This window comes from Macaca thibetana, chromosome 19, assembly GCF_024542745.1.
Source record: "Macaca thibetana thibetana isolate TM-01 chromosome 19, ASM2454274v1, whole genome shotgun sequence".
Taxonomy (NCBI): domain Eukaryota; kingdom Metazoa; phylum Chordata; class Mammalia; order Primates; family Cercopithecidae; genus Macaca; species Macaca thibetana.
The window spans coordinates 31,830,228-31,850,438 of record NC_065596.1 but is presented as its reverse complement, the minus strand read 5'-3'; the positions used below and the strand labels follow the sequence as shown (position 1 = coordinate 31,850,438).

The following is a 20,211-nucleotide window of genomic DNA, read 5'->3' as shown; positions in this document are numbered from 1 at the left end:
GGGTGTGGAGGGGCTGTGGGGACGACATGGAGGTGAAGTAGAGACGTGGACAGGGGAGGATATGGATATGGAAAGGACAGGGAACACGGGGATGGAAAGAGACCGACACGCGAGGATTCAGAGGCCTGGGAATACGAGTACCACGACTTGGAAAGGCCGGAAAGAAGTGGGGGATCTGGAGAGGGAGAGGAGATCCGGGGATACCGGGAAGCGTTTATAGGACCGGGAGGATCTGGGAAGCGTTTATAGGACTAGGAGGATCTGGGAAGCGTTTATAGGACCAGGAGGATCTATAAACTCCGGGCGCACTTCCCTCCAGTGCACGACCTTTCCCCTAGTTCTCTGCCCTGCCCCCTCGGCCAGGCCTTTCCTTCCCTCTCGGGGTCCGGCTGGCTCCCCAAGATCCGCTTCCCATTGGTTTGCGTTGCTTGCCACACCTCCCTTCCCTCCGGCCTCTCGATTGGTCCTCTGTCGGGGAGGCGGGCTCTGCAGTGGTTGACTGGCTGACCGTGCTGCGCGCAGGCGCAGAGAGGGGCGGGGTGGGGTCGGGTGTCTGGAAGAAGCGACTGAGGGTGCAGGCTGACCCTGTAGGTGGCTGCGGCGGGAAGATGGCGGAGCTGCGCGCGCTCGTAGCTGTCAAGAGGGTCATCGACTACGCCGTGAAGGTGACCGGGCCCCCCTCTCCCACGTCCCTGAGTCCCGCAGCCATGTGCTTCCGGGGCCAGGAGCGCACACTGGGTGGGGGTCTTCTTGTTACCCCCGACCTCTGCCGCTCTAACCCCTATACGTCAAAGTCACACCTGACGGCAAAAATCAAAAGAGTGAAGTTCTAACATCCGATCCCTCCGGGGTCACGGCCATGTTCTCTTTTCCCTCGTTCTGGATTCACTCTCTTGATAACTGTTCAGAGTGAGTTGCTTTCTCCATTTCTTACCCACTGGAAGAAGTCATGGTCCCTGTTTAACGCACGGAGAAACTGAGGCACAGAGAGGTCACCCAGCTAGAGAAGGGCAGAGCCGAGCGTTCTATCCAGGTTCCTCTGACTGGTTTCACCCACTGGGCTGCATTGCTTACCTTTGTACTATTACTCGAAATGTGCTATAGGGAGTCAGACAGGGCCCTGTGCGGCCCCAGAAGCTGCTTGCCACCCTCCATAGCCACAGGGTGAGCCAGGAGGCTCTAGCTAGGGAGAGAGAAGTGTGTTTGCTAGAGGTGAAAGTTCAAGGAGCCAACCTGACTGAGCTGGGGATAGCTCACATTCTCCATGAAAGAGGTGGGGGAGGGCACTCTGAGCGCCTGGCTTGTCCCCAGAGGGAGGCTGGTGTGGACAGAGGTGAATCAGACACGGTCTCTCAGGCCCGTTTCTCTCAGTGCTTGGCCTGAACTGGACTGAAGATGGTGACTGTCCATCCACATCTGTCCTTCCCATCAGCCTGGGGACTTACCTCTGTGTCCCCAGCATTACCTAGCATGGGGCCTGGCACCCTGGAGGCCTCAGGGTGGGCGAAACCAGGGTCACAAAGTTGACACTGATACTGCCCCTGCCTGCTTAGGGAGCGGGCTAGGGAAGAGGGTACAGGAGCCAGACTTGAGCATGAAAGCGTCAGTGATCATAGCAGCCAGCATTTAGTGGGTGTTTACGTGCCAGGCATCCTTCCAAGTCCTTTGTAGAGATTAAGCTATTCAGCCCTTTCAGTACCCTTTGTATTATTTATTATTTATTTTTATTTTTTGAGATGGAGTTTTGCTCATTTTGTCCAGGCTGGAGTGCAATGGTGCAATCTCGGCTCACTGCAACCTCCGCCTCCCGGGTTGAAGTGATTCTCCTACCTCAGCCTCCCAAGTAGCTGGGATTACAGGCATGCACAACCACACCCGGCTAATTTTTTATATTTTTAGTAGAGATGGGGTTTCACCATGTTGGTCAGGCTGGTCTCAAACTCCAGACCTCAGGTGATCCACCCGCCTCGGCCTCCCAAAGTGCTGGGATTATAGGCGTGAGCCACCGTGCCGGCCGACCCTTTGTACTATTAATTCCATTGGATAGATGAGGAAACTGAGGCCTGTCAGATTTCCCAGCCAGTAAGTGGCAGAGTTACAATCAAAACCCTGGGCAAGTCTGGCTCTAGACTCTGCTCTCCCATCTCCCTCAGTGCCCCCTGTCCTAATAATGCCTCTGACAGCACATGACAGGGATGTCGCCTCCAGCCCTTTTGAGACACATTCCTCTTGAGGTCCTGGGTCCCAACACTTGGTTTCCTCCCTGCTCTGACTGTCCATTACTGTCACATCTTTGAACTCCTACAGTCCCCTGGGCATCCTCTATCCCAGCCCTGGCCTTCCCTGCCTGGCATGTCTGGGTTTGGATCTGTCTCCCCCATGGTGCAGGCCCACGTTTGACTCAGCTCTGGTCCCAGCATCACTCAGCACAGAGCCTGGCACCTGGATGTCTCTGGTGTGCTCAGGGAGAGAACAGAGGGGAAGCGTGAAGGCAGTGTTGGATCAGCTCCTGTCCTTTCCAGAGGGTGCTGCCTTCCCCTCCCACAGTGCCCCAGGGCTCCCTGCATTACATCCTGTCTCACTGGATGTGTCTGTTGATGTCCTTTTCAGAACAAATGAGTGATTCAGACCCTGCCAGCTTCCTGAGCACCAGATTAGACCTGGGCAGTGTCCCACTCCCTTTCCCTTCTCCTCCCAAAGCTGTCAGTTCTCCACCCCCGCCCCCCACCCTTCCTGCCCTATTGTCTCTTGGTCCCATTGTCTCACCTGGACCCTCACCCCCGTCCTCCCTCGCTCCCAGTCTCTCCCCATCAGAGCCCACCTGTACCCATTCTTAGGGGCCTTTCTGCACCCAGAGCTGACCCTGCTCTCCCCTGCTCCCAGCCTGCCTGTGGCTCTCCAGCACCCTCAGGACAGGGTCACAGCCCCTCTGCCTGGCATTTGGGATGCTTTGTGGTCCAGCCTCCTCTTCATGGTCTGCTTCAGCTGTCCACTTCCCTCCTTGGACCCTCCCTTACCCTTTGTGCTTCCACCACTGCGACCTACTCTTCCTGTCCTGACAGGCCAGGCCGCGGCTCGCCCGTTCCATGCCTTCTTCCAGCACCACCCTCCTACGTCTGCTTTCTATCCTTTGTCCTGCCCAACTCCCACTCATGGATTATATCAAAATCTAATGATTCTCGGCCAGGTGCAATGGCTCACACCTCTAATCCCTGCACTTTGCGAGGCCGAGGCGAGTGGATCAGCTGAGGTCAGGAGTTTGAGACCAGCCAGGCCAACATGGTGAAACCCCATCTCTACTAAAAATAAAAAAATTAGCCAGGCGTGGTGGCACGTGTCTGTAATCTCAAACAAACAAATAATAAAACCAATTTAGTGATTCTCTCTGGCATCGCCTCCTCCAGGAAGCCCCTGACCCTACACCCTCAGGCTGCCTTGATATATCCCTGGGGGCTTCTGCAGTCCCTAGGTTTCCTTCCATCAGCCCTCGCCAGACTGGATTGGGATCCTCTGTTGACCCCATGTTCACCACTGCCCTACTCTATCATCCCCAGGTTGGTAGCTCCCTGCAGAGAGGGCCATGTCTGATCCACCTCTGTTCCCAGAATCATACACTCACTCCCTGACCTCTTTCAACTCCCTGTGCAAACATCACCTTCTCTGGGAGGACTTCCCTGTTTGCCTCCTTAAAATCACAGGCCCTGGAGTCCCTGTGTTTTGCTGTGTTTTCCCCTATACTTTGCAACTAGGAAGGGAGAGGAAAGTGTGTTTGCTAGAGATGAAAGTTCAAGGAGCCAACCTAACTGAGTGGAGGGAGTGGCTCACATTCTCCATGAAAGAGGCAGGAGCAGGGGGCACCCTCTGAGAGCCCAGCTTGTCCCCAGAGGGAAGCTGGTGTGGACACTTTGTAATCCACAGTGTCATTTACTTATTGATTGCTCTGGTGTCTGTCGCCGCTTCTGGAATTTGCGCCCCAGGTGTGGGGAAGACAGTTGGATGTGGTCACTGCTTCCTGAGACTGGGTGCACTGCTAGAATAGTTCAGACCTCAGACTCCGAGCCCAGCGCCTGCATCCACTTCCTGCTGTGTGACCTTGAGGAAATTGCCTCACCACTCTGAGCCTCGTTTTTCTACTTTGTACAATGGGGATAATGGTAATATACTTTATTGAGTTGTGATGAAAATTAAATAAGCCCTTGGAGTTTCTTTCTCTGTTTGTTTGAGATGGAGTCTCGCTCTGTCACCCAGGCTGGAGTGCAGTGGCACAATCTCGGCTCACTGCAGCCTCCGCCTCCCGGGTTCAAGTGATTCTCCTGCCTCAGCCTCCTGAGTAGTAGGGATTACAGGTGCGGGCCACTACACCCGGCTAATTTTTGTATTTTAAGTAGAGACAGGGTTTCATGATGTTGGTCAGGCCGATCTTGAACTCCTGACGTCAGTTCAGGGCAGATCAGGTGATCTGCCCATCCCGGCCTCCCAAAGTGCAGGGATTACAGGCTGGAGCCACCGCGTCCGGTCTAAATAAGTCCTTGGAACAGTGCCTGGCACACAGTGTTTTGTTTTACTTTTTGAGATGGAGTCTATCTCTGTTGCCCAGGCTGGAGTGCAGTGGCATGATCTCAGCTCACTGGAACCTCCATCTCCCAGGTTCAAGCAATACTGCCTCAGCCTCTGAGTAGCTGGAATTACATGTGTGAGCCACCGCACCTGGCTAATTTTTGTATTTTTAGTAGAGTCAAGGTTTTGCTATGTTGGCCAGGCTGGTCTAGACCTCCTGACCTCAGGTAATCTGCCTGCCTCAGCCTCCCAAAGCACTGGAATTACAGGTGTGAGCCACTGTGACCAGCTGCAATACGTGTTTTTATTGGCAGTAGTAGTAATGGAAGTTTAGTCATTCATTTATTCAAAACATAACAAATGCTCTGTTCAGAGTGTATTTGTGTGTGTGTGTGAGTGTGTATGTGTGTCCGGCTGCGTGCATGTTTCCGGGTATGTGTGTGTATCCAGCATCCTAATAAATATTTGGCAACTCAGTAACACCCTGTCCTATCCAGGGGCGCATTTTCCAGTAAACTGATGAATCTTAACCTTCAGGGCCTCTTTCAAGACCCCAGGAGAAAGGCTGGGCGCGGTGGCTCATGCCTGTAAACTCACACTTGGGAGGCTGAGGCGGGCGGATCACGAAGTCAGGAGTTTGAGACCATCCTGGCCAACATAGTGAAACCCCGTCTCTACTAAAAATACAAAAATTAGCTGGGTGTGGTGACGCGTGCCTATAGTCCCAGCTACTCAGGAGGCTGAGGCAGAAGAATTGCTTGAACCAGGGAGGCGGAGATTGCAGTGAGCCGAGATTGTGCCACTGCACTCCAGCCTGGGTGACAAAGGGAGACTCTGTCTCAAAAAAAAAAAAAAAAAAAGACCCCAGGAGAGGCTGGGGCAATTTTGTATTTATTATCTGGGATTCATTTTCTTTTTTTTTTTTTTTTTTTTTTGAGACAGAGTCTCGCTCTCACTCTGTCTCCCAGGCTGGAGTGCAGTGGTGCAATCTCAGATCACTGCAACCTCTGCCTCCCGGGTTCAAGGGATTCTCCTGCCTCAGCCTCCCAAGTAGCTGTGACTACAGGCGTCCGCCACCACGCCTGGCTAATTTTTGTATATTTAGTAGAGACGGGGTTTCACAATATTGGCCAGACTGGTCTCAAACTCCTGAACTTATGATCTGCCCGCCTCGGCCTCCCAAAGTGCTGGGATTACAGGTGTGAGCCACCATGATTACAGGTGTGAGCCACCATGCCCAGCTTTTTTTTTTTTTTTTTTTTTTGAGACAAGGTCTAGCTCTGTCACCCAGGCTGGAGTGGTGCAATACAGCTTACTGCAGCCTCGACCCTCCTGGGTTCAAGCCATCCTCCCACCTTAGCCTCCTGAGTAGCTGGGACTACAGGTACACGCCACCATGCCCTGCTAATTTTGTTTTTCAGTAGAGATGGAGTCTCTCTATGTTGCCCAGGCTGGTCTTGAAATCCTGGGCTCCAGTGATCCTCCTTCCTCAGTCTCCTAAGGTGCTAGGATTACAAGCATGAACCATCATTATTTAAAAAACAAACAAACAAGCTATCATTTTTCAGCCCTACCATTGTTTCCTGACTTATGTAATTTAATTAAACTGTTTTTCAAGCTTGAAATCAACTCAAGCTTAATTGAGAAGATGAGCTAGTTCATTTCCTCGGGGGTGTGTGTGTGTGTGCGTGCATGCGCGTGTGTGTGTATGTGTGTGTGTGTGTATCTGGAAAGTTCTTACCCTTTCTCCTCAGGAGTCAGGAGCCTGGGAATGAGGAGGTTGGGGCTGGGAGTTCTGCCAGAGCAAGAGCAAGATGGGGCTTGAGGCCCTTCTGAAGCCTCCCTGACACACAGCAAAAAGCTTGGGGCCTCTTACTGCTGGGTGGGTGAGGTTCTTTTCTGTCTTAAAGGGGCAATTCCTACGTTGTATTTTATTTATTTATTTATTTATTTATTTAGAAAAAAGGGGCCAGGCACTGTGGCTCACACCTGTAATCCCAGCACTTGGGAGGCTGAGGCAGGCGGATCACTTTAGGCTAGGAGTTCGAGACCAATCTGGGAAACATGGATAAACCCTTTCTTTACAAAAAGTAAAAAAAAAAAAAAAATTAGCCCGGCATGGTGGTGCCCACCTGTGGTCCCAGCTACTGGGGAGGCTGAAGTGGGAGGATTGCCTGAGCCTGGGAGGCGGAGGTTGCAGTGAGCCAAGGTGGCACCACTGCACTCCAGCCTGGGCAACAAGAGAGACGAAAATAACAGTTCTTTATCTTTCCTCTCCTCCTCTAGCTCCTCCTCCTCTTTCTCCTTTTTCTTTTTTTTTTTTTCCTTTTCTTTTTTCTTTTTTTTTTTGAGATGAGGTCTTGCTCTGTCACCCAGGCTAGAGTGTAGTGGCATGATCACGGCTCACTGCACCCTTGATCTCCTGGGCTCAGGTGATCCTCCCGCCTCAGCCTCCTGAGTAGCTGGGACTACAGGTGTGTGCCACCACACCTGGCTGCTTTTTGTTGTTGTTGTTGTTGTTGTTTGTTTGTTTGTTTTGAGATGGAGTCTTGCTCTGTTGCCCAGGCTGGAGTGCTGTGGCGTAATCTTGGCTCATTACAACCTCCACCTCCTGGGTTGCAATTCTCCCTGCCCCAGCCTCCTGAGTAGCTGCAATTCCAGGCGTGCACTACCATGCCTGGCTAATTTTTTATTTTATATTTATTTTTAGTAGAGATGGGGTTTTGCCATGTTGGCCAGGCTGATCTCGAACCCCTGACCTCAGGTGATCCACCCACCTTGGCCTCCCAAAGTGCTGGGATTACAGGCATGAGCCACCACGCCCAGCTGTTTTTGTTTTTTTTGTTGTTGTTGTTTGTAGAACCTGTTGCTCAGGCTAGTATCCAACTCTTGGGCACAAAGGATCCTCCCACCTTGGCCTCCCAAAGTTCTAGGATTATAGACATCAGCCACTGTGCCAGGTCTCCATCCTCCATCTTTTAATGTTACCCTCTCCATGAGGCACAGCCAGAGTGGGAAACCCCTTATGGGTCCCACCTTCTCATCTCGGATTCTGTCCTGCCTGTGGGAGGAACAGTTACACCCACAGCCTCAGAGAAAAAGGGACAGGGAAATAGCAAGAGCGTCCCAGTGTCCTCACCGGGCCCAGCTGCCACCCGAGATCTGCTCTGGCTAAGCCCTGGGTGGTGGCCACATGGGAGAAGAGAAAGAGGGCAGGCCCCAGGCCGAATGGGCAGCTCCCTACAGCTCCTTAGCAAGGCTTCTCTGGATGTCCCTGGAGGCTTTTTAAACATTTGTGCCCCAAACCAAACTCACCATCTTCCCAGCTCAGGCTGATGTACAGACTGGAAGCCCTTCTTTGGTGTCATCTTCCCATCGCGCACCATGGCCTGTCAGTTGCACCTCCAGAGACCTCTTGCATCTGTCTCTGTTGTCACAGCTGTCTGACCCAGTGTCACCTCTCACTTTGGTGACAAATAGCCACCTAGCTGTCTCGTCACTGCCTCTCATCTTTTTCCAGTTTTCTCCACCAAGAATCCAGAATGACTTTATAAAAACTCAGGTTGGGCCGGGTGCGGTGACTCACGCCTGTAATCCCCTGCCTTTGGGAGGCTGAGGTGGGTGGATCACTGGGGGTCGGGAGTTTGAGACCAGCCTGACCAACATAGTGAAACCCTATCTCTATTAAAAATACAAGAAATTAGCCGGGCGTGGTGGTGGGCACCTGTAATCCCAGCTACTCCGGAGGCTGAGGCAGGAGCATGGCTTGAACTGGGGAGGCGGAGGTTGCAGTGAGCCAAGATCACGCCATTGCACTCTAGCCTGGATGACAGAGCAAGACTCCATCTCAAAAAAAAAAAAAGAGGATTGTGGTAGGCCAAGAAATAGCCCTCTAAAACAGCCAGGTTTCAATCCCTGGTACCTGAGAAGGGAAAATCACTTAGAAACAGGGTCTTTGCAGGCTGGCCGCAGTGGCAGGCTGCCTTTGGGAGGCCGAGGAGGGCAGATCACCTGAGGTCAGGAGTTTGAGACCTGGCCAACATGGTGAAACCCTGTCTCTACTAAAAATACAAAAATTAGCCGGGTGTGGTGACGCATGCTTATAATCCCAGCTACTTGGGAGGCTGAGGCATGCGAATTGCTTGAACCCGGGAGGCAGAGGTTGCAGTGAGCCGAGATTTCACTGCTGTACTCCAGCCTGGGTGACAGAGCGAGAGCCCATCTGGAAGAAAAAAATAGAAACAGGGTCTTTGCAGATGTGATTAAATTAAGCATCTTGAGATGGGGGCATTATCCTGGATTATTTAGGTGGGCCCTAAATGCCATCTCAAGAGTCCTTATAAGAGAGAGACAGAGGGAGACTAGACACACAGAGAGAGGAGAAGGCCACATGAAGACAGAGCTGAGGATGCTGGCACTGAAGATAAAGCGATGCAGCCACAAGCCAGAGGGTGTCAGAGCAGAAGCTGGAGGAGGCAAGAAACGTGCTCCCCACAGGGCCTGCAGACCCCTTGGTCTCACCCTGGTGAAACTGACTTTGGACTTCTGGCCTCCAGAGCTGTAAGATTCTAAGCCACCAAGTATGTGGTGATTTGTTATGGCAGCCGAGAGAAACTAATAGGAAGGTGGTTAGTGGTTCACGCTACACCCTGGTCTACACCGGAAGCCTCTCTCCCTGGCACATGATGGTGCCCCCAGGATCCAGCTTAGTGCCAGGCACACAGTAGGGCCCAGGAGAGACAAAAACGATGTGCAGAAGCAAATGGGTGGGGTTTGCCACCCACCTCCCTTAACTCTCTTGTCTGTTTAGCAAAGAGGTCTTTGGTGCTGGTGTTTTCCAAATCAGTCATGTGTGATCATGACATCCAGGCAAAGGGCTAGCATTTTTCTGAAAAAGGGTAGAAAATGTCAGGGTATGGTGTGTGTGTAGCCAGGGTAAGTATTGGTCACTGACCCTTACACTGCAGTGGCATCTGTGAAACAGGTCAGGGTCACCGGTCACATTGTCTAAGGTGTTATCCGAGCTCGTTTCACAACCAAGAGAATTAAAGAGCATAGACCACCCAAAGGGTGAGGTTAGAGCGAAAGTTTAATAAGCAAAAGAAGAAAGCTCTCTGCAGAGGAGAGGGGAGCCCAAGCGTGTTGCCATTTTTACAGTTGATTCCAAAAGCTTTTATAAGAAACTCCTCTCATCTCTGTAGCTGTTTGAGTATCTTATCTGTAAAGCTATCTGCATAACTCTCCGTTATCTGTATAGTTGTAGGTATGTCCTTTTGCAAGCACAAAGCTCTGCTTCTCTTGTTTGTGTAACCCTGGGTTTGTTTTAGGTAAGCTCCGCCCCTCCCTGTGCAAGTTCCCACAGAGACCACAAGGTACATGCCTGAAAAGGGGAGGGAACTTTTCCTGGGAGCCTGTCAATCACACAGAGAACAAAAGGCTTCTGTGCTGGACCTGCCTGCTTGTCTGTGCACGTGCAGCCTGAGTTTTCCTCAGGCTGCTCTATTGTTTCAGGTAGCTGTGATTTTTCAGGCAAGCTGCTTCTCTGAGGACCAGCCTTAACTGTCTACCTAACTGATTTTTCCTTTTCTTCTCCTCTTTTGTATTTCTGTGTCAGTGTGTTATGTATTTATATACACTTGGAGATATGGTAAAATGTACCTCTCACTGTGGGTTCCCATAAATTCTGTAAATTTGAGAAACACTCTTTCGGGCCTGAGAGGAGCAGTGACACAGTAGGGATGATCAAGTCAGATGTCCCTGGTACCCAGGAATGGCTGGATGAGAGAAGGAGACAGGGTGACCTGCCCCTGCCTACAAGCTCTAACCCAGCTCTGTCCCTGAAGCTGTGTGACCCCAGACAAGGCCCTGCCCCTTTCCAGGCTGTTGTTGTCCTCATCCAGCCTGGGACAGGGTTGGTGCTGAGGCCCCCACCTTCTTGCCTGTTTCCTCCTGACCCCGCCCCCTCCCCTCCTGCTGAGCAGATCCGAGTGAAACCTGACAAGACCGGTGTGGTCACAGATGGCGTGAAGCACTCCATGAACCCCTTCTGTGAGATCGCAGTGGAGGAGGCTGTGCGGCTCAAGGAGAAGAAGCTGGTGAAGGAGGTCATCGCCGTCAGCTGTGGGCCTGCACAGTGCCAGGTGCTCAGGGTCTTGGGGAGGGGCTGGACTTCTGGGTCTGAGGGAGGAGGGGCTGGGACCTGGATTCTGGGTCTGAGGGAGGAGGAGGCTGGAAGCCTGGACCCCTGGATCTGAGGGAGGATGGGCTGATAGCCTGGTTTCCTGGGTCTGAGGAAGGAGGGGATGGGGGCCTGGACTCCTGGGTCTGAGGGAGGAGGGGCTGGGGCCAGACTCCTGGGTTGCCCTGAGGATAGCCAAGTCAAGCCCCTCTGTCCTCGGCAGGAGACCATTCGTACTGCCCTGGCTATGGGTGCAGACCGAGGTATCCACGTGGAGGTGCCCCCAGCAGAAGCAGAACGCTTGGGTCCCCTGCAGGTGGCTCGGGTCCTGGCCAAGCTGGCAGAGAAGGAGAAGGTGGACCTGGTGCTGCTGGGCAAGCAGGTAACCGTGGTCAGCCCTCCCTGTGCCCCCTTGCTCATCCCTGCTCGGGAGGAAGGTGGTGGAGATGTGAGGTGAGACAGCAGGTGGCCAGGCCCAGGGCATTCAGCCACTCCAGGCTGAGCAGCTTGGGACTTTGCTGACCGTCCTGACAGAGAGTTTGAGCAGGGAGGACAGAGTCCCTCTGGGTGTTAGAAAGATCCTCTTGGGCCAGGCACGGTGGCTCATGCCTGTAATCGCAGCACTTTGGGAGGCTGAGGCGGGCGGATCACTTGAGGTCGGGAGTTTGAGATTAGCATGGCCAACACGGTGAAACCCCATCTCTTCTAAAAATAAAAAAATTAGCCGGGTGTGGGGGCGTGCACCTGTAATCCCAGCTACCTGGGAGGCTGAAGCGTGAGAATCACTTGAACTTGGGAGGTGGAGGTTGCAGTGAGCCAAGATCGCACCACTGCACTCCAGGCACCACTGCACTCCTGCCTGGGAGCAGAGCGAGACTCTGTCTCAAAAAAAAAAAAAAAAAAGAAAAAGAAAGGAAAATAAAAGAAGAAAGATCCTTTTGGTTGAGTTTAGGGGCTGGGAGGCTGAGGTGATGGTCACGTGGGGAGAATGAGGCCTCGGCCAAAGGTGTCGGGACAGAGCAGAGACATGATGTGGCAGGAGAGACTGGGCTTAGCATGGGGAGGGAGGGCAGGGAGGAGGCAAGGACAGTGCCTGGGTCTGCCTTGGTAACACAGGTGGGAAACCCAGGAAGAACAGGAGGTTAGAGGAGGATCCTACACGGGGAGTGTGAGGAGCCCAGGAGACATTGATGCAGATTCAGGAGACAGTCCTGGGCTTGAAACAGAGACTTGAGAATTTTGGAGGGCACTGCAGGTGGCTCGGGTCCTGGCTAAGCTGGCAGAGCAGGAGAAGGTGGACCTGGTGCTGCTGGGCAAGCAGGTAGCTGTGGTCCGCTCTCCCTGTGCCCCCTTGCTCATCCCTGCTCGGGAGGAGGGTGGTGGAGATGTGGGGTGAGACAGCAGGTGGCCAGGGAGCTATGGGAGGTCTATGAGCAGAAGAGGGGTGGAATCAGCACTAGGTGCGGAAAAAGCCTCCCTGGGCTTCGAGAATGGACTGGAAGGGGAGATTGGAGGCCAGGAGTTAGGGAAGGAGGTTAGGGCTGGGTGAGGACCCCACCAGAACCTTCCCTGCCACACTGGTGCTCCCCACTGAGACAGGTACATGGGGCTCATCTGTTTCCCCAGGAGACCCTGGGGCACCACCTCTCCTCAGGGGTAGCTCATCTGATTTGAGGACAAACCTCATGGCCTCAACCAGGGGAAGGACACAATAGGGACGTCAGAAGAACCACAGGCAGATGGGAGTGAGAAGAGGCAGGGAATTAGGAATGGAGGCTGAGAAGGAAGACCAAAGATGGCAAGGTATGTCAAGCAGGGCACGGAGACAGCAGAGCACAGCAGGCTCAGGTAGAGCTGGGGCCCCCGGAGAGAGATGGAGATCCCAGGGCCAGGTCAGTTCTGGGACAAAGAGGAGGCTGGTGGGTCCAGATAGGTCATCGGGTGTCCTGCCCAGCCCTGAGAAAGTCCGAAGAAAACAAAGAGAGATTACCAACAGCAGAGGCATCAGAGTACAGATCAACCAACTGTGGCAGAAGGGCCTACCTGGAGAACGGGCCAAAAAGGCAGGGCCTGTGTGGGGCTGCAGAGGCCGAGGTGTTGGAAGCGTGGCTTTAGCAGTCCCCTGCATTTGCTGGTGGTTCTCAGACTCTGATGTCCTACCTGTCCTGGGCCAGGGACAGTTCCTGGGGCCAGGACCTCCAGCTGGGGAAATGCCGGATGAACTGGTCAGGATGCTGTTTGTTCTAGGAAACAGATTCACAACTCAAACTGGCTTAAGCCAGAAAGTGAATTTATTAGCTCATGTAAATCAGGGGCTTCAGGCACAGCTTGATCCAGGGTCACACATGAGCTGTAGGCTCCCCTCTACCTTGGCTTCACTGTCTGCATCTCCAAGCTCAGATCCCACCGGCCCAGTGACCCCAGCAGAAAGAAAGGAGCCTCTTTCCCAAGGGCTCCAGCAAACTCCCAGGGCTTACTCTTCTTTGGTGCAGCTTGAGTCATGTGCCCCTCCCTGAACCAATCACTGGGGTTGGGGCTAGAATGTCCTCGCTGGCCCAGATCCTCTTCATGCAGCTGCCCAGGGGCCACATAGGGCGGGATTCCTGAGAGGCTTTATTCAGAGGGCAGAGACTTGGCGACAGGAATGCCAGGTGGCCCCATATGTCCCTGGACAAGTGGCTGCTTATCTCTGGGCCCAAGTGCGGGGATCGTTCTAGACCAAAAATCAGTGAACTATGGTCCATAGCGACCTCTGATTTGTAAATAAAGCTATATTGGAACATCACCACATACGTTCATGTACATATTATTTATGGCTGCCTGTGCACTACAACAGCAGAGCTAAGTCACTGTGACAGAGACTGTATGACCTGCAAAGCCTAAAATATTTACTACATTTTGCCAACCCGGCTGGGTACGGTGGCTCATGCCTGTTATCCCAACACTTTGGGGGATCATCTGAGGTCAGGAGTTCAGGACCAGCCTGGCCAACATGTTGAAATCTCGTTTCTACTAAAAATACAAAAATTAGCTGGGCGTGGTGGTGGGCGCCTATAATCCCAGCTACTCAGAAGGCTAAGGCAGGAGAATTGCTTGAACCCGAGAGGCGGAGGTTGCAGTGAGCCAAGATGGCACCACTGCACTCCAGCCTGGGTGACAGAGCAAGACTCCATCTCAAAAAGAAAAAAAAGAAAGAAAAAGTTTGCCAAGCCCTGTTCTAGACAGAGGCCCGGATGGTCCACGAGCTCCATTGATTGTCATACAGTTTCCTCTCTCTCCCCATTCAGGCCATCGATGATGACTGTAACCAGACAGGGCAGATGACAGCTGGATTTCTCGACTGGCCACAGGTGAGGCTGGAGTGGGGAGCACCTGCTGAGGGCCAGGCCCTCATCCCTCAAACTTCATTTCTGCCTCAGGGCCTTTGCATTCGCTGTTCTCTCCTCCTGGAACACTGCTCCCTCAGATGGCCTCAGGGCTTTCTTGTTCCCCTCCTTGAGATCTCTGCTGAGGTATCACCTCTTCAAAGGGGACTTTCTTGCCATCCTACGTGAAATACTCATGCCCACCCCCTCAACTCCAGGTTCCCCAATCCCCATCTATGCCAGTCCGATATAAATGCAGGCTGGGGCCAGGCATGGTGACTCAACGCCTGTAATCCCAGCACTTTGAGAGGCCGAGGCAGGCGGATCACTTGAGGTCAGGAAGAGTTTGAGACCAGCATGGTCAACATGTTGAAACCCCATCTCTACTAAAAATTTAAAAATTAGCTGGGTGTGGTGGCATGTGCCTGTAGTCCCAGCTACTCAGGGGGCTGAAGGAGGAGAACTGCTTGAACTCGGGAGGCAGAGGTTGCAGGGAGGCAAGATCGCACCCCACTGCACTCCAGCCTGGCAACAGAGGGAGGCTCCGACTCGAAAAAAAAAAAAAAAATGCAGGCTGGGCACAGTGGCTCACACCTATAGTCCTAGCACTTTGGGAGGCCGAGGTGGGAGGATTACTTGAACCCAGGTGTTCGAGACCAGCCTTGGCAACACAGTGGGACCCCATCTCTACCAAGAAAGAAAAGTTAGCTGGGTGTGGTGGCACATGCCTGTAGTCCCAGCCACTCAGGAGGCCGAGGTGGGAGGATCCCTTGAGCCCAGGAGGTCAAGACTGCAGTAAGTTGGGATCATGCCACTGCACTCCAGCCTGGGTGAAAGAGGGAAACCCTGTCTCAAAAAAAAAAAAAAGAAAGAAAGGCACATAGACAAATTTAAAAATTTTCACAGCTACATAAAAAAGTAAAAAGAAACAGATAAAATTATATTTTATTTCACCTCATTATATCTAAAATATTATCATTTTAACATGTAATCAACATAGAAAATATTGAGATACATATGCTTTACCAGCAGTGGGGTTATGTCCTGATAAAGCCATCATAAATTGAAAATATTATAACTCAAATAATGCATTTAATGTACTTAATCTACCAAATATCATAGCCTACCTTAAACATGTCACAACACTTACATTAGCCTACAGTGGGGTAAAATAATCTAACATAAAGCCTATTTTATAATAAAGTGCTAAATATCCCATGTAATTTATCAAACACTATACTGGAACTAAAAAAAGAGAATGGTTGTATGGGGTACTGGCAGTGTGGTTTCCACTGAATGCTTACCACTGTCACACCTTCGGAAAACTGAAAAATCTTAATTCAAACCACCATAAGCCAGGGACCATCTGTATTTTACGTTTTTTGGATTTTCTTTGTACTAAATCTTCAAAATTCAGCATGTATTTTATATTTACAGCACATCTCAATTCAGGTGCTAAATTTCTATGAGAAACACGTTCCTAAAGATGACAGTTGAAGTAGATTTACACACCCAAGTTATTCAAAACAAAGTTTTCCAGTAACTGCATTTCCAGTAGCTGCATTAGGTATCTGTGTTTTTTGTTTTGTTTTGTTTTGTTTTTTTAAAAAACAGCCTTATTGAGTTATTGACCTACAGTAAACTGCACATATCTTAAGTTGCACAATTTGTGAAGTTTGCTTTTCTTAAACACTTTTATTTAGATAGAGATGGGGGTCTCACTATGTTGCCCAAGCTGGTCTTGAACTCCTGGGCTCAAGCAATCTGCTCACCTCAGCCCTCCAAAATTTGATAAGTTTTGATATATGTTACATCCATGAAATCATCACCACAATCATGGTAATGTATCTTGAATTCTCAGTATTTATTTATTTTTATTTTTTTGAGGTGGAATCTTGTTCTGTCCCCAGGCTGGAGTGCAGTGGCGCGATCTCGGCTCACTGTAGCCTCCGCCTCCTGAATTTAAGTGATTTTCCTGCCTCAGCCTCGCAAGTAGATCGAATTACAAGCATGCATCACCATGCCTGGATAATTTTTGTATTTTCAGTAGTGACAGGGTTTCACCGTGATGGCCAGGCTGGTCTCGAACTCCTCAAGCGATCCACTCGCCTTGGCCCCTCAAAGCTCTGGAATTACAGGCATAAGCCACTGCGCCTGGCCAAATTATCAGTGTTTAAATTTAAATAAAATTTAAAAATTCATTCCTCAGCTGCACTGGCCACATTTCAAGTGCTGGGCAGCCACACGCGGCCCGTGGCTACTGGATGGGACAGCACATTCAAAACCATGATCCTGTTTTATCTTCAAAGCATTTATCACTATCTGACCAGCTTCTCCAACATTGCACCCTTCTTGCTCTCATATCATGTGTCTTATTTTCTTCTTATTCCTTCTGATCTGAAATGATCTCATTTGTGTGTGTGTGTGTTTCCCTGGTGACTGGTTGTCTTCCCTGGCAGAATATGAGCCCATCCCAGCTGGTGCTTCACTGGTCGTGTTCACAGTGTATCTCCAGGGACAGGTTCGTAAGGGCACTAGGAGGAAGTTCTGAACGAAGGGATGTGATGTTCACACTAAGACCTGAAAGATGTTAGTAAGTGGACAGGGAGAAAGGTCGTTAGACAAAGAGGAGTGTAGGTGGCATCAGTTACCAGGGGAGGAAATGTTGATTCAGGACTGAGAGGCAAAGGGACCTGGCCAGAGGATGGGGTCCCAGAAGGTGGTTTAAGGACCGGTGTGAACACACACAGTTCTGTTGTCGGCCCAGTGGAGGGGCCTCACGGGGGGCTGTTGGGAGTCAGATTGTCAGCTTTTGGATTTACCAGCTGTGGGTGGCAGTGGCCACGTAACTCAGCATCTCGCTGCCTCAGTTTTCCTCATCTGTAAAGTGGGGATAATAACATTTACCTCATAAAGTTCCTACGAGGATTCGATGATTGACCCATCAGTTGCTTAGCACAGGGCCCAGCACTCAGTACGTGTTCACTGTCAGGAAGGCAGGGAGGCCTCACTGGCAGCATCAGGACGTAGGACATCAGTACATACACCGTGGCTCTCAGGAAAAGGAAAGATACGCTCTCCCAGGTGTACAGGATCGATTCTAAACCTCATGGGACCCTGCATTGTTCGCTCCCTCCTTCATTCACTTGTCCGTGCATGTACTCAGTAGTGTCATAAGCGGACTGCTCGGATCGGACCTGAATTAGCCTCACCCACTCTCCTCCTACACTGTCCCTCCCCAGGGCACATTCGCCTCCCAGGTGACGCTGGAAGGGGACAAGTTGAAAGTGGAGCGGGAGATCGACGGGGGCCTGGAGACCCTGCGCCTGAAGCTGCCAGCTGTGGTGACAGCTGACCTGAGGCTCAACGAGCCCCGTTATGCCACGCTGCCCAACATCATGGTGAGCCCCTGGCCAGCGGGCACTGAGGGCCTGGGATTGGCAAGCACATTGCCAGCCCAGTGCCCCCTGGTGGTCGCATCGGGGGAGGGAAGGATCCAAGGGAGGTCTCGTACGCAGGAAGCCGTCACCTGGAGTTTGGCTGATAGAGAGGGTTTGCTGGGTCATCTCTGCCAATGCTGAGAGTTCACGGGGGCTGCTTTGGCTAGCAGGGAGGGCTTGCTGGTATCTAGGCCAGTAGGAAGGCTTCGCTGGGTAGCAGACATTGTTCCCTTTGTCATTCCAGCCAGTGGAACAAGTTCACTGGGTCATCTTGGTTCATTAGGGAGGGTCCCCTTGGTAATTTTTGCCAATGCGAAGTTATCGTGTAGATCATCTTGGCTAACTAGGAAGGGTGCATGGGGTCTCTTGGCTAACAGAGTTCACTAATCATCATGGCCAGTAGGAGGCGTTCGCTGGGTCATCTTGGCCAATATTAACAGTTTAGTGAGTCATCTCAGACAATGGAGAATATTCAGTGGGTCATTTCAACCAACAGGGAGAGTTCAATGGATCATCTCAGCCAATGGGGAAGGTTCAGTGAGTCATTTCAGCCATTACAGAGTGTTCATTACATCATCTCAGCCTATAGAGAGGGTTCGGGGCATCGTCTCAGCCTATAGGGAGGGCTCGGGGCATCGTCTCAGCCTATAGGGAGGGCTCGGGGCATCGTCTCAGCCTATAGGGAGGGCTCGGGGCATCGTCTCAGCCTATAGGGAGGGCTCGGGGCATCGTCTCAGCCTATAGGGAGGGCTCGGGGCATCGTCTCAGCCTATAGGGAGGGCTCGGGGCATCGTCTCAGCCTATAGGGAGGGCTCAGCGCATCGTCTCAGCCTATAGGGAGGGCTCAGCGCATCGTCTCAGCCTATAGGGAGGGCTCAGCGCATCGTCTCAGCCTATAGGGAGGGTTCAGTGCATCGTCTCAGCCTATAGGGAGGGTTCAGTGCATCGTCTCAGCCTATAGGGAGGGCTCAGGGTATCATCTCAGCCTATTGGGAGCCTTCAGCATGTCATCTCAACCAAAAGTCCAGAGTCATTACTACCAAAAGGATGGGTTTGCCAGTCTGTTGCAGCCCGTGAAGGGCTTCCTGAATTGGTTACCTAAAGGAGAACTGCTGCAATAGTTGGGCCTCCCAGGGCCTCCAAGCCAGCAGGAGTTTTCCACACCAGGTGTGGCCCTGTGAGAAGTTTTGTGTGTCCTGGCCAGTCGGTGGGTCCAGAGGGTTCAGCCCATGGGACTGGTCTGCAGGCATGGCACCCACGGGAAGGAGGTGGCAGGAGGGTGGCAGGGGTTCCACAGCCCTGTGAACAGTGGCTTCCCATGTGCAGAAAGCCAAGAAGAAGAAGATCGAGGTGATCAAGCCTGGGGATCTGGGCGTGGACCTGACCTCCAAGCTCTCTGTGATCAGCGTGGAGGACCCGCCCCAGCGCACGGCTGGCGTCAAGGTGGAAACCACTGAGGACCTAGTGGCCAAGCTGAAGGAGATCGGGCGGATTTGAGCCCCTCCCAGAGATGGCAATAAAACTGACTCTCAACGTCTATCTCTGTTAACTCATTTCCTAGAGACCCATTATTTGGTTCATTCAACATTTACTTGAGTCTTTTGTGTGCCAGGCCCCGTGGATCCAGTCCCTGCCCACGAGGAGCCTCTGTGTTGATGCAGGGGACAATGAGGACAAAGGCAGCTGTAATTCGGGGTGAAGTATGCTAGAGGTGGAGGCACACTGGGCCCCTGGGAACCCAACTGGGGGACCTGACCTGGCCCAGCCCGTGGGGTCAGAGATTTCCCAGGGAGATGACTTCCACGTTGAGTGTTGGAACACAAGTATCAGTGAGGTGGGTGAGAAGGGCTTTTATCCACAATGTTTGCAGAACACTCAGGACACTCATTCTCTCTTGTGTCCCCAGTCTCAGCAGGGACACAGGAAAGAATGAGGCCAGAAGCTGTGGTTCTGGTGTGAGACAGAGACAAGCCACAGAGAATCGAAACTTAGTGTGGCGATGAACAGCCTGGGTCTAGAGTCAGATTAATTTTTTTTCAATTATATTTTTTTGAGACAGAGTCTTGCTCTGTTGCCCAGGCTTGCACCATCACACCTGGCTAATTTTTGTATTTTTAGTAGAGACGGGGTTTCACCATGTTGTCTAGACTGGTCTTGAACTCCTGACCTCAAGTGATCCGCCCATCTCAGCCTCCCAAAGTGCTGTGATTACAAGCGTGAGCCACAGCGCCTGGCCTAATTTTTTGTTAAAAAAATTGTGTTCCATTCCTCTGGCCTTCTGACAGCATGTGATTTCATATGCTCACTCTCACCTTTGCCAGCTAGATCTTGGGTGAGTTCCTTCCTGTTTTTGAGTTTCAGTTGCCTCTTCTGCAGATCAAAATAGTAACGGCATCATGTAGGAGTTAAGGGCATGGGTTCTGGGTCCCAGGGCCCTGGATCAAATCCCACTGGACCCATTCCTGGCTCTAGGAGGACCTCAGATAGGCAACTACTCCCTGAGCCTCAGTTTCTTTCTCTATCAGGTGGAATTAGTGATACCTATATTCTGGTTGTCTGTTCTGGCATAACAAACCACCCCAAAACTTGGTGGCTTAAAACAACACTTGTTTATTATGCTCTTAAGTCTGGAATCTGGGCAGGGCTCAGCAGGGACAGCTTGTCTCTCCTC

The 20,211-nt window shown here is 51.8% G+C and overlaps 1 protein-coding gene across 2 annotated transcripts; it reads left to right on the top strand.

Moving 5' to 3' along the window:
* Positions 1 to 492: 492 nt before the first annotated feature.
* Positions 493 to 19,079, top strand: ETFB (electron transfer flavoprotein subunit beta). 2 transcript variants are annotated; one of them, XM_050771624.1, is made up of 6 exons: positions 493 to 665; positions 10,539 to 10,697; positions 10,959 to 11,117; positions 14,023 to 14,085; positions 17,343 to 17,501; positions 18,867 to 19,079. In XM_050771624.1, exons 1-6 carry the CDS (start codon positions 609 to 611, stop codon positions 19,035 to 19,037), a joined length of 768 nt encoding a protein of 255 aa, XP_050627581.1. In that variant the 5' UTR covers positions 493 to 608; the 3' UTR covers positions 19,038 to 19,079. The 2 variants fall into 2 exon arrangements, with proteins under 2 accessions (XP_050627581.1, XP_050627582.1); XM_050771625.1 differs by having other exon boundaries at positions 520 to 665; positions 10,576 to 10,697.
* Positions 19,080 to 20,211: the final 1,132 nt, after the last annotated feature.

What these genes read in the sequence shown, in the direction of transcription:
- ETFB (XM_050771624.1), top strand. Translation starts at nt 609, where the DNA reads ATGGCGGAGCTGCGCGCGCTCGTAGCTGTCAAGAGGGTCATCGACTAC. An exon ending in TCATCGACTACGCCGTGAAG is followed by an intron (nt 666 to 10,538) that starts GTGACCGGGCCC and finishes CCTGCTGAGCAG; the next exon opens with ATCCGAGTGAAACCTGACAA. An exon ending in GATTTCTCGACTGGCCACAG is followed by an intron (nt 14,086 to 17,342) that starts GTGAGGCTGGAG and finishes GTCCCTCCCCAG; the next exon opens with GGCACATTCGCCTCCCAGGT.